The sequence below is a fragment of the Sturnira hondurensis genome, unplaced genomic scaffold (genome assembly GCF_014824575.4).
Source record: "Sturnira hondurensis isolate 20B ecotype Veracruz unplaced genomic scaffold, ASM1482457v3 Scaffold0004257, whole genome shotgun sequence".
Classification (NCBI taxonomy): Eukaryota; Metazoa; Chordata; class Mammalia; order Chiroptera; family Phyllostomidae; genus Sturnira; species Sturnira hondurensis.
Genome location: NW_028076888.1, coordinates 2,454,139 through 2,471,083, shown reverse-complemented (window position 1 = coordinate 2,471,083; position 16,945 = coordinate 2,454,139). Strand labels below are relative to the sequence as shown.

General features: G+C 60.3%; 1 protein-coding gene across 1 annotated transcript; it reads left to right on the top strand.

Moving 5' to 3' along the window:
- Window positions 1–957: 957 nt before the first annotated feature.
- Window positions 958–15,867, top strand: EFHD2 (EF-hand domain family member D2). Its single transcript, XM_037045172.1, has 4 exons — window positions 958–1,337; window positions 12,327–12,474; window positions 13,358–13,492; window positions 14,186–15,867. Exons 1-4 carry the CDS (start codon window positions 1,030–1,032, stop codon window positions 14,315–14,317), a joined length of 723 nt encoding a protein of 240 aa, XP_036901067.1. The 5' UTR covers window positions 958–1,029; the 3' UTR covers window positions 14,318–15,867.
- Window positions 15,868–16,945: the final 1,078 nt, after the last annotated feature.

Here is a 16,945-nt window from a genome sequence, read left to right as displayed (position 1 = left end):
TGGACCCTGCCCCAGGGATCAGTTTTGTCTGTCTGAATTGGAGCCTGGGACTCTGAGTTATTAACCACCCCCACCCCCGCACACCTCCCAACCACACTGGGTTTCTTATGCTGGAGGTCCACAGCTTTGCAGCTGGAGGTTGACCATAAAGAGAAACCCCATCCTATGAGCCTTTGGACAGGACATGTCTCCTCTGGGGCCCTCACCGAAGTAGCAGCATCAAGATCGTCCAGTCGGTCTCCCTAAAGCAGAGTCACAGGCGACAGCGTGGCCCAGCAGCTATTCTGCCAAGTCATCTGTACGATGCGCTGGACCTGGAGGAGAGAGGACTAGCCCCTTCGCCCTTTCGCTTTCCTCCTGTCTCCCAACACCTTTCAGGGCCGGGGCCCAGCCTCATCTCCCTGGAAGTCGCTGGTCCACCCTTTTCCAAAAGACGCAGTAGCCTCCGCTGGGGTTAAACCTAAACGGGGGTTCCGCTCACCGGGGCCACCTTCTCCACATCCACACAACCCTCAATGACAACGCCAGTGTGTAACAACGAGTCGTTTCCATGACAACCGACAGGGCACAGCGGACTCAAGAGTGACTTCACTGCGTGGAGATTCCAGAGAAGGGGTTGGGGGCGGCAACCCCGAAGCCCCCGACCCACTCCCAAACTGCAGGGAAGGAGCCCCTCTTCCTTCCCGCCAGCCCGACCTCTCCCGCTCAGCTGGCGCGTTGAGAATGGAGACGGGGGGGTGGATTTTTACGGAGAACCCCAATCTTACGGAGTGGCGGGTGGCGGGCTCGGCGTCACCAGCACACTGCGCCACCAGCACACTGGAGCCCCAGCGAATGACACCAAGCCCGCGCGCGCTGAGCTGGGCCAGGAGCGGGGGCGGGAAGCGGGCGGGCCCCGAGGGGCGTAAGTCCCACCTTCGGGGGCGGCGCCTGGCGCGGGGAGTGTCAGGAACAGGAAGAGCGCGGCCAGAGGCGGTGCGGGCGCGCGGCGACAGGGGCCGGGCCGAGACGAGCGCCGCGCGGGCCACCATGGCCACGGACGAGCTGGCCAGCAAGCTGAGCCGGCGGCTGCAGATGGAAGGCGAGGGCGACGGCGAGGCCCCGGAGCAGCCCGGCCTGAACGGGGCGGCGGCGGCGGCGTCCGGGGCGCAGGACGAGGCGGCCGACGCGCTGGGCAGCGCGGACGACGAGCTGAGCGCCAAGCTGCTGCGGCGCGCCGACCTCAACCAGGGCATTGGCGAGCCCCAGTCGCCCAGCCGCCGCGTCTTCAACCCCTACACCGAGTTCAAGGAGTTTTCCAGGAAGCAAATCAAGGACATGGAGAAGATGTTCAAGCAGTGAGTGCCTGCCCGACCCGGTCCCCCACCCACCCGCTGCGGGCCTCGGGCCCCGAACCCCCGGCCCCGAGCCGCCCCGGGATCCCTGCCGCCAGCCTAGCTCCCGCGAAACCCGAAACACCAGGGGTGGGCATCCTACGGCCCCTTTCAGGTCACCGTGAGCTGGGGAACCTTCCGCCCCACTAGGCGTATGGGTATGGGGATCCCCGGCCCCTGTCACCCTTTCGCTGGGTGACGCCGCCCCCAGTGCACCATACTCGCGCGCACAGATTGAGGGACCCCGCGGCTCCCTAGGTAGTCACGAGTCCCGGCGAGCCCCCACTACCACCATATACGTGGGTCTGAACACTCCGGGTCGCTGGCCTAGGAGCCTGCCCTGCTAGAGACGCTTTCCCCCCGCCCGACCCGCCCTCCCGCCCCCGCCCACCACCACACACCGACACTGAGGATCTCGTGGCCTCCCTTCCTACCCACAACCCAACACATGCTGGTCACAACCACCCCCCAGCGCCTCGGCATAGGTGACCATCTCCTGCACCCCGTTCCGCACACATTCCTTTCCTTGGGGTCTCTTCACTTCCTCGTTCTCAGCTCCCCTCCCCCTCTTTCGGTGCAGTCACTCAGCATCTGGTAGCAAACTATGGTTGAAGACCCTCCAGCCCCTCCCACCCCTACCCCACCCCTCAGTTAGCCAGGACCCCAACCTTGATCCCCAGGTGGCCTCCCTAAGGAAGGGCTCCTCAGTTCTGGACCCCCCACTTGCAGGTGTGTGCAGCCTCCTCCCACGTCCCCACCCCGCAAGTATCCCTGAAGGGCTTCATGACCTCCCATACTCTACTCCTCCCTCCTCCTCACCCGCCGCCCCCCACCCAGGAGCTTTGTAGCTGCTGCCCCTCTGCTTCCCCTCTTCACCCCTTCCCTGTGCCCCTCCTTGCCACTGTGCACCCCCTTCCTTCCCCACACAGGGTCCCAGACGCCCTGCACTTTCCTGACTTCCAGCAGCTCTCACCCCACACTTCATTCCGTATAATTCCACACCCCGTATTCTCAGCAGGTTGGACCTCCCCCATGGGTGGGCTTCAGCCCTTCCCCCAAGAAACACCCTTAATATCTCTGTTGAGGGACTAGAAAGAGCTTCAGGTCCCCTGTGGTCCATCCCTGGGTCAGCCCAGTTGGGATTGAGATGATCAGCCACACTCCCCTCCAACCATGTTTGGGGGAGTGGTTGAGGGGAGGTGGGGGTACACAGCCCCCCTCCCTTTGATACCCGTCCCACTCCTGTGACCCGGTGCCCTACCCTTGCCTTCTGGAGGGGACACAGCCCAGGAGTATTGGTCAGGAGTGTATTTGGGAGGAGGCGGAACTATCCTGAAGCCTAGAGTCAGGAGGTCTCTGTGCCCTGAGGGGAGGGGTGGGTGGGCCCACCTAGCCCCAGGCGGGAGGAGGAGCAGGCTGGGGGAAGTATGTCTGCCCCCGAAGGCAGCTGACTGTCCAGCCACGGAGCAGGAGGCCCAGGAAGGTGGTGTTTTGCAACCCCAGAGCTTGAGAAAGGCACTAGCGGCAGCTGCCGCTTCTGCATTTGGCCCCAGCGAGCAGGGGAGGGGTTTCTGGTACCCAGACCTGGATGGCTGAGCGCCCATACTTTTCCAGGGGCCAGCCTGGGGAAAACCAGTCCTCGACTCCCCTCTGGGCCTCCATGGGCAAGTGCCAGGGCCGGGAGGCTGCCTCTGTGACCCCAGGGTCTTCCTGGGAGTTCTTCTACGGTTTCTTCCCAGCCAGAGGTTGGCACGGTCAGGAGAACAGGCTTCCCAAGGAGGAAACTTCCAGGATTTCCAGGAGATGACGGTTCCCAAAAACCGTCAGGAATAGATTGGAAGTTCCTTGAGCTGAGGGTGGGTGTAGTTTCCTTGCTTAGAACTTCCTGGTAGAGCCTGCCCCTGGGCAGGTGACAATGTTTATCTCAGCCAAGATCTCTATCAATAGTGGCGAGTCACTAAGGAACTTGGGAGTCCTCCCAGCAAGCCTTGTGACCAGGCTGTCATAGCACCTGAGGCACAGCTGGGGAGTTGAGGCACAGGAGTAACTTGCCAGGATCTGAACCCACGACCCTGATTCCAAAACCCATGTTCTTCGTTTCTGAGTTTCCCCAGCACAGCCACCTGCGTCCACGTGGGAAACACAGGCCTCTGACAGCCCCTTCTGTGTTCGAGGGTGATGCCCCGGGGACCCACCCACCGCCAGCCCGCTCCTTTCCCCTGGAGTCCTCCTTCTTGTAGGCTTCCACAGCATCCTTCTCCCCTGCCAAAAAAAAGAGACAGCCCACAGAGCAGGGACTTGGGGGGCTGCAGCTAGACTGCAAGGGGCTTCTGACGGGGGGCTGATCTCTAAGCTGCATTTGCAGAACGAGCTCACCTTTCACAGAGGCTGTTTGTGATGTGAGTTTGACGAGGGTCCTGTGGTGAAATTGGGGGGGACCTGAACCCTAACCCAAGTCTCCTCTTGGCAAAACTCCTGCTCGCTGCTGGGGCGCTGTAGGGGGCCAGGGGGCAGAAAGGGGCCAGGGAGCTGGACTTCTAGGGAAGGAAGTGCTGCCCGTGGGGGGTGGGGGGCTGGCTTGAATGGAAAGCTGCAGGTTTTGTATTCAAGGGAACAAGGCTTCACTGTGCCAGCCGAGCCCAGCCCCATGAGGCCGCCTGTGAACAGCCAACAGCCAGGCTCTCGGGGAGGATAAAACCGCGGTTCTGCTTCTGCTGCCCAAGTGGGGCTGCGAGCCCTGGCTCAGGGGGCACCTGAGGGCTGCAGCCCGGACTCTGCTGGGACTCCCACCTCCTGCTCCTGGGGCAGGGGGCAGGGAGCAGGCCCTCCTGGGGCGGAGCCTTCTGCCAGAGCCCGGCTTAGGGGACGGGAGGTCGGAGGGAGCGGGGAGCCCGCCTTCCCTTGGAGGCCAGGGGCCTGGGCATCGGTCCCGACTCTGCCCCTGAATTAGCAGGTCTGCCTGCCTTCCCTGGACCTCATCTTCCCATCTGCAGAAGGAGCAGGCTCTGTCTGATGATCCCCAAGGGTCATTCGGCAGCGACCTTGTTTCTGAGGGGTCCTGAGCCCTGCCAGACAACAGAACTGCCTTCCGGGGCTTCAGGCCCCTCTGTCCCATGTTCCTCATCAGGTCCTGCCTGAGGAGGCAGTTGGGGGGGAAGAAAAGGGGACGGAGGGAAGGTCGGCTCTCTGCCACCATCACTGGCCTTGAGCCACAGCTAGGCAGGTTCCACAAGGGACAGACCTTCTCCCCATTTTACAGAAGAGGACACTGAGACCCAGAGGGGTGCAGTGATTTGTTTAGAGTCACAGGGAGGTTTTCAGCGACTGAACCAGAGCATCCTTGTCTGTCCAGCAGAGGTAGTGGTCCCCACATCTGGGGGTGAGGCTCAGAGCAGGTGACACACGGTGCCTGCACGTGGACGGGCCACATCAGTGGAGCCTAGGCAGTCAGTCCTCCCTCACTGTTCGGCCTCGGGCTACGGCCACCACATCTGGTCCACCATCACCCTGCCTCTCTGCCCATCCAGCAGGGTTGTCTCTGCAACCCTCCAGGCAAGAGGGGACTGGTGTGACCCCAAAGAGTTTGGGCAGGGGCGGGGTCTGGCTGGCAGTACCTTGCATGGGACTCTGCAGGGTGTTGTAAGCCCAGACCTGATGGAGACGTAGGCAGCCATGTAATTCTGAACCTGCAGTGGAATCTGAGGACGATGCCCTAGTTCCCTGCCTGCCCAGCCTCGTCCCCAGCCGCTTCATCTCCTGACCCCTTGCGTCAGAGAGACAGGCTTCCCTCTCTTTTTTTGGGACACCTCTGCCTTTCCCACCCTGCCCTCCTTCCTCATCACCTGCTCTCATCCTTGCTGCTCAAGTGCCACCCCTCCCCGATCCTGCCTGGAAGGCAGTGTGGTGCAGTGGTTAAGAGCGGGGCCTCTGGACTCTGTGGCCCTGGGTTTGAATCCCAGTTCTGGGCCCTGGGGCAGGACACTGCAACCTTTCTGAGCCTCGGCTCCTGGCCCTAGAGGAGGGAGAACAATAGCGGCCCGCCTCACGGGGTGTCACGTAGCCCTTAACCCAGAGTGCCTGGCACCAAGTCAGTACGAAGTTCCTGTCACCATCACAGGTAGCACCACAGAAGCCACCGCCTGCCTCCACTTACTCCTCAAGGAGCTGCTGCGCTGGCAGCAACCTCCTGCTTTGGGCCCGAGTGACAGGGACCCAACCCGAGAGCCCTTTTCTCCTGCTGAACAGACACTCTTCTGATCAACAGCTGCATATGCTTTGATAAATAACAAAAATGGGAAAGGAGTCGATTATCACCTAATTACGTGCAAGGCGGAGGAAGGAGGGGAGAGCAGACAGCAGCTTTGGAGAGGCACTAACGTGGGACCCCTCGGGTACCCGATGCCACCTCCCGGCCGTTGACTGTGCAGGGTGTTCGGCTGCCCCCTGGGGCTGCGGAACCCACCAAGTTCTGGGGATTAAATGCAAAAAGGCCTGAGCTTTGTAGAGTCCACCCTCAGACCTGGTCTGTGGGCTTTTCGGAAGGTAGGCGATGATTCTGAAAAACCGCAGGTCGGCTCCTTAGTTCATTCACCCAGAAGCTATCTCATTGAATCCCTGCTGAGGGCAAGGCCCGAAACTAAGGGGAGGGTAAAGTTCCTGCCCTCAAAGCTTAAAGTCCCAGAGAGGGGCCATGGATAGCAGCCTTTGGGGGACAGGGGGTAGGCCCCCAAGGCTAGAGGTGGGAGGTTCCATCTGTTTCTACCTTGAGGACCGGAAGTTCTCCGGAACACTCCCCTGCTGCTGGGCCCTCCATGGCCATCCCCTGCCCCTCGCCCTGTTCAGTGGAGGCCCAGGTCCGGTGCTCCCAAAGGAGCCTCTGCATTATTTCAGAAATCGAATTTAACCCTCGCACCCACCCAGCAAGGTGAGTCCCCATTTGCCAGATAAGGAAACTGAGGCTGAAGGAGGAGGCAGGATTAGAACCAGGTCTGTCTCCAGGGAGCTCCAGGGGCCCCTCAGAGCCTGGGGGTAGGGAGACCCCGTGGGGGGTGCAGAGGTTGGAATCTCCCACCCCCAGCAGCCAGGAGCTTGGCTGGAAACCCTCCCTCCCCGCCCCCCTCTGCTCTTCCTCCTTCCCTCTGATTCTGAGTCACCTTTCTCCTCCCCGCACCCCCCAGGGGGCTTTTGGTTCCCCTTTGGTTTGCACTCTTCGCTGCCTTCTCTCCTACCCTCTGGGCCCAGGGCCTGGCTTCAGCTGTCCGAGTCCAGGCCCTGCTGCTGCCTGGGGGAGGCCAAAGCCCTTTCTGTGAGAGAACCCAACCCTGCTGGAGGAGGGAGTCACTGCCACCTCAGCAGGGACAGTCCCACACCCTCCAGCAGCCGAGTTCCCTTTGACGGCCGAGCAGCCTTCTGCCGGGCTGACTTCTGCTTTTCAAGGACTGAAGCGGAGTGAGGGTTCCGTGCCAGGAAGCTGCAGCCAGCCGGGAGCCAGGCCCCAGATTCCTGGCCAGTGCGGGACCCAGCTCCAGCCCTTCCCAGCACTTGGCCTTCGTCGGAATAAAAGGGCCACTCTATTCCGGGCACTTTTATCTGTTTAATCATTTGTTAGCATCCTGTAAGACTGGGAGTTTTTTGTGTGACTTTTCCCAAGCCACACAGCTCCTCAGGGGCCGAGATGGGGGTTGAACTGGGGTCCGTCTGGCTGCAAGTCCCTTGCTCCCATGGGACCCCAACAGAGCGGCACCCCGGAGCTGGGAGAAATGTGGATGAGAATGTGCGTGTTCACAAGAACCATCGGGTGCACACACTGTTAAGGGCAGGCGGGGAAGGAGGCAGTGCAGGGTGAGCTGGTGGGAAACCCACGGCAGATGCTAAGCGTGGAGGCAGTTGTCCCTCCCCGGCCAGCGTGAAGTGGTTGAGCCCCAGTTTAGGATGTCCCCAAGCCCTGGCAGCCCCCAGCATCTTGCCATCAGCCTGGGGTCTCCTAGGTGATCTCGAGATCAGCACAGGCGTGTACAAGTGCACTCCCTCGGCTGACGCAGGGCGACAGGTCTCGGTTCAGACTCTGCAGCTAGGACAAGAGGAAGTGGTGAGCAGCTGGGCTTCCCCGCATGAGTCAGGCAGCCGTGCAGGAAGGCCAGGGTGGGTGGGGGTGGGGCAGTGCCGGGCAGTCATCACCCAGCATGTGGGCATCCACCTGCGTGGGGGAGGCAGGCAGAGCCATGCTGGCTGTAACAGCTAGCAAGGCAGATTTCTGTCTCCAGAACATTCCTGCCCTGCCTTCCCATGTTGCAGCGCAAAGAATAGAGGCCTAGGAGGTGCTTGGGTCCCCTCAGACAGGATGGGGAAGGACCAGGGTCTGTGAATGCTGAGACCAAAGCCATATGGTCTTGGGAGGCTCCTTGGTCCGTAAGTTCCACCATCTCCAGCTGTCTGTCCTGCCGGGGGTGCCCGTGGGCAGAGGGGCGTCAGCAAAAGAGCAAGGACGGGGGTCCCCTGTGCAGCGGCTGTGGTAATGCCTCATTCTGCATTGAGACCACAGGGCACAGCTGACGGGCTGGGGGTCGTGTGTGAGGGTCCACCTCCCCCTGGGCAGTTCCAAAGCCGCAATGGGCCACCTGAGGGGAGCAGTGAGCTCCCCGTCCTCAGTGGTATTTAAGATGCCAAGCAGGAAGACTGCATTTGGAATCTGACCCTCTCAGGCGTGACTGAATAAGGTGGCCTCCAGCAGTCCCCGTCCCCAACCTGGGGTTCTCTGCGCAGGGTGCGTAGGCGTCAGGGCTCAAAGGAGAGGAGTTAAAAGTGTGTGTTTGCCTCCGGCCTGGGATCGGATCCCCCGTTGTGTCCCTGTCAACTGTGGCCTTGGCCCAGGCACTCCTCCCTCAGCCTCCTCATCTGTGTTATGGGGACGGTTATACCTGCTTCAGAATTCTGTGAGGAGCTGGTGTGAAGCACCCGCACAGGTCCTGGCACTTCGTAAGTGCTCAGCAAAGAGCAGGCACTAACAATATTCTATGAACCGGGGGCAGTACTGACCCTGTAGGAACCAGCCACTGCCCACCCCCGGAGACTCCCAGTTATCAGAGCCACTGGAGGAGGAGCAGCCAGTGGGGATGTGGGGGGGGGACCTGCTTTTCCCGAAGAGCAAAGCCTGCCTGGGTGGCGGCTGGCTGCTCCACTTTCAAAGACTAGATGGGAGGGGATTTTGTCGCCAGCATCCGGGGCGGCAGCTGCCGAGCCCTCCCTGTTGAGAACTATTCAGGGGGAGGCGGGTAGGAATGTGGGCACGGTGCCAGGTGCTGGAGAAAAGTGCTGAGCTCCCAGCCCGGGAGCTTTGCTGCCAGAGCTGCCGGACAGAATTGAATTGGTCCTCCCAGGCCGGCCCCGAGCCAGGCTCTCAGCCCTGCGAGCTTGAGAATTCGGGGCCCTCCGTGGGACCAGGAAGAAGGAGGAAAGATGTTGGAATCTTGAGGTCGGCTAACTCTATGCCCCCGGGCTGGTTGCTGCCCACTCTGGGCCCCAGTGTGCCCACATATTACGAAGCAGATAGACCGGGCCATCCAGGTGGCTGTCCTGTGCCAGCTCTTTTGAAGGATCCCCTGAGCCACCTGCAGCCTCAGTTCCAGCCCAGGGAGAGGACTGAGGGGTGAGGGTCTCTCCGGCCTGGGATGTGCCCGTTTCCCAGCATCACTCTCTCCTGTGTGGCCAGTTATCCGCCTGCTGGTGACACGGTGACGTCTCCGTTTTGGTTACCTCCCTGCCTGTCAGGAAGGACAGGAGAGTCATCTGGGACCAAAGCTCCTCTCTCCCTCTGCCCAGCAGGAGAGCAAAAGGCCCTTCCTGTTGCTGCCCACGCGGCAGGGTCTTTGGATCAGGCCTGGGGGGGAGGCAGTGGGCTTTCAGGGGAGGGCACAGTGCTGGGGCACCTCCAGGGCATCCAGTCCACTCCCTGCCTCCCGGACAGGCTGCAACAGGCATGTCTGCCCAGCCAGGCCCCCACAGGACGGGTGCCCAGGGGAGAAGCCGTCGTGTTCTTCATTGCTTTTGTCACTGTTATGTGCAATAGTATCTGACACATAGAATGGTCTCCCCGCCACTGTTAGTGATAATGAGATTAGTAGCTTTTAAGCACCTACTAGGTACTAGGCATTTGATGTCTATAACCTCACTTGATCTTGACTGCTAAAGGTAGATAGCAACAACGATGGTTTACTTTTATTATCACAGGTAGTATGTATTCATTTAAGCGCTTGCTGTGGGCCAGGACCTGGGCTAAGGATCTCTTTTCATCCTTTTCTCCATCCTGAGATGGGTCCTTTGGCATCCGTGATGTAAGTGGGAAAATGGAGGTTTGTGGGGACAGGCAGTTTGACCAGGGTCACCCAGCCAGCAGGTGGCAGATCTGAGGTTCAGACCCAGATCTGTCCGTCTCAACGGAGTTGATGTGATCAGACGTTCAGGGTCACCTTCAGGTTAGCCCTGGTACTTAGAGCCCGGGGCCCATGGTGGATTCCCATGCCCTGAGGTTGGGGGGTCTCCGGGGAACAGCCATCGCCTGTGTCACCTGCAGGAGCCCAACTCCCACGGCAGCACTTGGCCTCTCCCTGACTTCTGTCACCCCCCCACCTTGGCTACTGATCCACTGGCACCGTGGCCTGCGCCCGCATTGCCCCCCTGGGAGCTGGAGCCGGCCCAGGATGGAGCTCAGACCCAGTAATTGACCCGCCCTTCATTGAGGCGGGCAGCCGCTCAAGCCGCGGTTTAGGCTGCAGCCCAGCCAGGCCCAGGAGCTGCCAGAGATCAAGAAATCCGGAGCCCAAGTTCTCGTCCAAGTTTGGACATTTTATCTGCACTTCCTCTGAAACTGAGCCACCTCTAGCTGCGGGAGGAAACCCAGCCCCTTGAGCAGTAAATAAAGCTGGGCTTGGGGGGGGGAGGCGGGACGGGGCAGTGGAGAGTGGAGTGTGGGAATCGTAGGGATGGGGGGTCCGGCCCCTGCTCTGCTGGTTATGGGGCAACATCCTCTCTACAAACCTTGTTCCCTCCTTGGCCACATGTGGACATGTGGACATGCTGCTACTGACCCCCCAGGATTGCCGAGCACAGGTCATAAAGAGAAAACGCCTGGCCCATGGTAGGAGCTTAATAAAATTAACTACGTCTCATTCTAGTGTTGGCAGCTGACACTTTTAGAACCAGCTCCATGTGCCAGGCACTGTGCGGAGTGCTTGGCGTGTATAAACTCGGTTCTGTGAGAGTCGCCAGGGGGCCCTCAGCCTTGGCCGGAGGCTCAAATGGAACAGGCTCCTGGGACCCAGGCCACCTGCTCCAGCCCAGACATGTCGCTGCCCTTCATTGGAGCCCAAGTTTAGAAAGTGCTTAGGAGCTGTTTTCCTGAGGGGCGCTGAGGAGGGCAGTCCCCCGTGACTTCCCCAAGGTGGGAGGAACTGACACTGTCCACAGGGCTGCACCGAGACCTGTCACCAAGGGCCATGCAGCAGCCCCTGGGCCCTCACCGGCTGGCAGATGGGCTCCAAAGATGGGGGGAGGGGTCCCACAACGCCCCATCCTCATACATTGGCTTCCAGCCCCGTGATGGCCACTGCCCGCAGGCCCTCCAGCCCTGTGGGAAGGGAGCCTCGGGTCCTGTGTTCCCTGCAGGGCTCCCAGAGACCGCGTCATCTCCAACCACTGACTCACTTGCCCGGGAACTATTTATACCCCTTGCACAAATGCTCCGTGCGGAGCTCCAGGCAGGCATCTCGGTTCTGCTGGCAAGCCCCGGGCTGTGGAGGGGGGCTGGGCACCGAGCAAAAGTGCAGGTTTATGAGCCGACAGACATGGGGTGAGGTAGGGTGCGGCCCAGCTCCTTCCTTTATTGCTGTGTGACCTTGGGCAGGTCACTGAGTTTCCCTGAGCCTCCATTAAAAAATAAGGGTTTTTGAGGATTAAGTAAAACACAGTACGTAAGGTTCCTGGCACGAGCACAGGCATCAAGAAGTGGTTGCTGTTAGACGTCCAAAGTCACGCGAAGCTCCCCCATGACTACAGGAGGGAGGGGTAGGGGACTGAGATGTGTGTTTACGGTGATGTGTGCTCCGATCTGCAGAGCATAGGTGTCTGCAACTCCACCCCTGTCACGCTGCTGTCATACAGCCAAAGAGGCCTTGGGGACTGCCCGAGGCTTCTTGAGGCGTAGAAGGCCTGGCTCTGTAGCCCTGAGACTACTTGCAAGCCCACCAGGTGGCCGGCAGGCAGGTGTTTGCTTAGCCTGATGAGGGGGGCCCAGCCGTCTTTCCTAGGCCATTGGTGGTAGAAAACAGGTGGCCTGAAATGGGCGAGGCAGGGACACTGCAGCCACCCAGTGACTCTTCCAGGCCTTTCTAGCCACCCGCCCTGTCCCCTCCGCTCGCTCACTGCAGGCACCCTGCACAACTGTTCCCTCAACGCACCCCAGCCACCTCCAGGAAAACTAAGAGTGGCCCTCCCTCCTGTAGCCTATGGCCCTGCCCTGTGACCCGTGGTACCTTCTGCCTCCCTCCTGGGTGGGGGCGTGGATGTCCCTGGAGGTGGTCATTGGGTGCTAACATCCGAGTGCACCCTCCCAATCTGTGCCTCCATGGTACTGTGAATTTTTTCTCCCTGCTTGTACATGTCACATTCAGCACAGGGAGTCTATGGCTTCGGTGTTCTTTGCAGCAGGCATGTCCAAAACAGTACTGTTTAACATGCAGGAGGCTACCAGGCCGTGTGGTGAGTTCCCCATTGTCAGAGGTAACCAAGTGGTAGCTGGGCCACAGATCAGGACTCTGGCTCTGCCTTTCAGCTGTGATAGGATGATATGTTGGTGGGAGGTGCCTTTTAAACCCTTGTACTCCGTCTTGTGACTGCTCTGACTGGTCAAATATGAGGTGTCAGGATGTCCTTAGGCCTTCCCCTTTCTTGTGCCCACAGGTATGATGCCGGCCGGGACGGCTTCATCGACCTGATGGAACTAAAGCTCATGATGGAGAAGCTCGGAGCCCCTCAGACCCACCTGGGCCTGAAAAACATGATCAAGGAGGTGGACGAGGACTTCGACAGCAAGCTCAGTTTCCGGGAGGTGAGACCAGCCCTCCATTGTCCTTGGGCGTCCGGCCTTGATCCCAGGGTTAGGGGTGGGAGGTTTGCTTTGAGCGAGAAGGAGGAACATCCATTTCTTCCCGTAGTGAGCACTCACGGAGTGGCTCCTGCCGACCGGGCCCTGTGCGGGCTCTGGGGCCGCGGTAGAAGGCCCTGTGCTCCCGTGGTCCTGGGGTGTAGAGGGAGAAGCCAGAGTGGAGTAATGTGATGCCGTGATTCAGGAGAAGGGGGCAGGCAGAGGGAGTGACACGTACTGTGGGTCCGAGAGGAGCTGAGCCCAGGCAGTGAGGGGTTGAATGCCAGGGGCAGCCCCTCCGAAGAGTCAGCCCAGGCCGGGCCCTGGAGAACTGGCAGGAAGCACAGAAGAGACAGAAGGCGGCAGGCAGCACAGGGTAATCATTTGGAGTCAGAACGTGGGTTAAGATCCTTCTGTCGATTTCTGGTGCTGAGATCCAGGGCACGGTATTTTCTCATCCCCAAACCTTCCTCACTCTGTAAAATGGGCACAGTCGTGTACCTTCAGACTCAGTAAATGAAGTTCAGAGCAGATTAGTTTGGAGACAACGATAAGAGGCAAATGGAGGCCACACCATCAAGACTCCTGGTGGGAGCTGAGTGTGGACGGAGCAGGCTTGTGGCAGCCCGGGATCCCAGGAGCACAAAAGATGGGTTTCCTAGTCTCCCACTGTGCAGATGGGAAGACTGAGGCCCAGAGAGGGAGAGGAGAACCCAGTCCTTTGGCTCCCAGTCCCACGAGCACACCTCCTTTTCCCCCAGAGAGGCCGGGCTGGGCCTGGACGTGGCCAGAGACCCTGGGCCCTTTCCTTCTCGCGCTGACACCCCTGCTTTCCTCCTGGCTGCAGTTCCTGCTGATCTTCCGCAAGGCAGCAGCCGGGGAGCTGCAGGAGGACAGCGGGCTGCACGTGCTGGCCCGGCTCTCCGAGATTGACGTCTCCACCGAGGGCGTCAAGGGGGCCAAGAGCTTCTTCGAAGCCAAGGTGAGGAGTGGACAGATGTGCAGAGGCCAGGGTGGGGTGCCCAGACCACACTAACTCAAGGACAGGGGTGGCTGGGGTGTCATGGGTGCCTAGGGTAGTGCGAGGGTCAGCCCCAACCCTTCCTGCCCCTGCCAAGGCTGCGGGCGAGAGATGGGGGAGCCAACTCCCAGGCTGGGCTGGGCAAGGCCCGTGGCGCTCCTGGCTTCTGCCTGCTCCCGTCCAGGCTGCGATCCTTCCCGGCGGCCCCTGGGGTGACTGAGGGCTGTGTGTTCTTGAGGAGGGCCACTAATTCAGAGGACTAGTCCTAAGAGCCTACGCCCGCAGGTGGCGGAGCAGGCCCAGGAATACTCAGTGGTTCCTGGGGCCTCTTGGAGACACCAGTCCTGCTGGTCCCTGCTGGTCCTGGGCGTCATCCCCTGAGGGGATGTTTCAGGGTTCATCAGTGGGACCTGTGTGCAGCTGGGCTGCCCTGCACAGGAAACAGGTTAAGGGTGCAACATGAGAGGCTCCCACGTGCAGGGCTGGCCTCTATGAACCCGTGAGGCCAGAGTTATTGAGCATCGGGCTCTAAATGGGGAAACTGAGGCTCCGAGAGGTGGAGCCTGGACCAGGTTTAGAGCGAGTGAGAGGGGGAGGCATGAGCCTTGCTGGGAGGACCCCTCCAGCCCTGAGCCACCCCCCACGCCACACCAGGTCCAGGCCATCAACGTGTCCAGCCGCTTCGAGGAGGAGATCAAGGCGGAGCAGGAGGAGAGGAAGAAGCAGGCGGAGGAGATGAAGCAGAGGAAAGCGGCCTTCAAGGAGCTGCAGTCCACCTTCAAGTAGCAAGAGGCTGCGGCCCGACCGCCTGGCCCAGGCCTGGAGCCCAGTCGGGCCGGCGAGGGCAGGCGAGGGCTGGCAAACCGAGGCCCGGCCTAAATTCTCGGCTCTGTCTGAAGGGACCACATTGAAAACCTACAAATGTCTGTGATCACAGCCAGTCGAGGGTTCTCACAGAGGTGGCCTGGCCTCTCCCTGCCCCCTGTCACTGTTCCTGAGGCTATGACCCCAGCGCCAGCTCCCTGCCTGGCCCAGAGCTCCCTGGCGTCCCCAAGTCTTGCACCCCTGGCTGTCCCCTGCCTGCTCCAGCACTGCTCTCTGCCCATGAGCCTGCCCTCCACACATACCCCTCTCTTCCCCATGCCTCCACCTGTCACCTCCTCCCCTACCCAGAGGCCACCTGCCCTTAACCAGCAGGCTGCACTGCCCCTGGGGCCCTCAGCCCCTTTCTAGGCCGGGGGAGCAACAGATGGCAAGAACCGCGGCTGGCTCCTTAGAGTGGGACCTAGGGATCTGATCAGAGGCACAAGGGTGCTCCACCCCTGCACCTGTTCGTCCAGACCCGCCTCCTCCCTGCTGGAGTCAAGGGGCCAGGGAAACGTTTCTATTTTTGTGAAGGGACCTGGGCCCTGGCACCCCATACAAGCCCAGTGCTCGGGCCCGGCCAGGCAGGGTGAGGGGACAGCTGTGTCAATCTACCTCACAGGCCCGCACTTTCCCAGCCATGCCTTGGGTCATGGTTGGGGAAGGCTCTGGGGGGCAGAAACACCGCTCCCTATTGCCCCAGGGACAAGCCAAGGGTCCCAGGGGCCCTGCAGAGAGCAGCGTGGGGAGGAGGGGGTCGGCCCCTTCCTAGGGACGGAAACGGGTGCCGACTCCATTTTCCAGGAGGCCCCCAAGAAGTGCTTTAAGAAGCTTGCACAGACCAGGCAGTGGGGAGCAGGGGACCGCCCTCCACCCTTTCACACCATCCTCCCCCAGAGTGACATTCATTGCCTTGTCACCAGCGACGGGACCTCTCCTGTCACACCTGCCCCCCGAGGAAGCATGGGGACCCCAGCCCTCCCTGTGCCGCTGCCCGGTCCTGCGCAGCCCCCACGTGCTTGCTCACGCGTGTGCGTGTCTGTGTGTGTCTTTTACCGTGTCGTGAAGCTATGCCCGTCACCCAGTCCCAACGGTGGCCGTCGAGGCCACAGTTATGCAACTTTCCGTGTGTCATGACAGTGTCACCGCTTTTTAAACTCGATAATTCTTTATTTTAGTAAAATGTCCCATGAGTCCACAAGACTCCCGTTGGACCTACAGAGGTTTTATTTTTCTGGCCTTAGAATCCGCAGAGATTAGGAGGTGCCGACCCCGTGCAGCAGCCTGGCCCCGGATTGCGTTTGCCTTAGCCATGTGTTTATACAGATGAATATAAAGAGTTCTTTTTCTTTTGGCTTACTGCTTTTTTTCCCCCTCTCTTCTCACTCCCCTCCCCCTAAAAGAGCTACTCCTTCATTCAGTGGTACGATTATTTTTTTTAACTAAAGCAAGATAAAAATTCTATGTTCTTAGGTGTGTGTGGTTCTTGTTGGTTGACACGAAGCGGGGGAACAGATCGAGGTCCCCTGGGTGCTCGGGCAGCCTTTGCTCAGGTGGCTTCCGTGTCTCCGGAGACGCCAGAGAGAAGGGACTCTTCCCAACCAGAGAGGTTGAGTTTGATGTCTGCCCTCTATCACCAGGCACTAGTCTAAGCACTTTATATTAATCCATCTAATCCTCACATCCAGCTCAGGATAGGGTTGCTGTTTCCCAGGTAAGAACAGGGAGAATCCGTCTCCCCGGGGCAAGCGGGCAGGTGGGCCAGGGCCACTGGGGCGCAGCAGGCACCCCTCACTGATTCAGAGGGGACAAACGGGGCCATGGGACCATGGAGCACAGCACGGTTGCCAGAAGTGGCACCAAAACCATGTCGTTTCTGGATGTGCTCCAGGGCCACACCCAGAAAGATACCCCAAGCCTCTGCCATCACAGGCTGGTGTGGCAGGGTGATGAAGAAAGAGCCAGGGCATTCCCTGTGTGGCTTTGGGCACATCACTGTCCCACTGGGTCTGTCTTCCCACCTGGTCGATGCGAGGGTGGGCTAGGGCCCCAAGGCCTGCCCAGCCCTGTGCCTTCCAGGTAGAGCACCTCCTCCCCCAGGATGCAACCTTGGGGCCCTGCAGTGTGGGCTTAGGATGGGAGTTACTGCCCTCAGGTGGATGTGGGTGGTACTACAGAAGCCAGGATGCCCTCTGCCTAGGCTGAGGTCCCTTCCAGCTGTGAGAAGATGACACATTGGTCTGGGCACTGCTGTGTCCTTGAAGTGTATCTCCTAGGGAATGCCACCCCCACGTGCCACCTGATGCCACCATCATTAACAATGAATGTTAGCTTAAGCGTTGCCTTTCAATGGCCTTCCAAGAACATTGGATCCCTGACCGCCTTCAGAGCTGAAGGAGAGCTGACCTGGTGGGGGAAGGGCTAATTCAAGCCCCACACACCCGCCCGCTGGCCCGGCGGTGGGTGGGGGCCGGCTCTCCCAGGCTAGGGCCTTCAACCAGCAGGACTCAGCTGGGACAGGGCTCTCAGCCTGGGTCCGCACAAGAGCCG

Excerpts from the sequence above, each read along its gene's own strand:
- EFHD2 (XM_037045172.1), top strand. The coding sequence starts at position 1,030 with ATGGCCACGGACGAGCTGGCCAGCAAGCTGAGCCGGCGGCTGCAGATG. Across the intron at positions 1,338-12,326 it reads ATGGAGAAGATGTTCAAGCA|GTATGATGCCGGCCGGGACG; the intron begins GTGAGTGCCTGC and ends TTGTGCCCACAG. Across the intron at positions 13,493-14,185 it reads AGAGCTTCTTCGAAGCCAAG|GTCCAGGCCATCAACGTGTC; the intron begins GTGAGGAGTGGA and ends ACGCCACACCAG.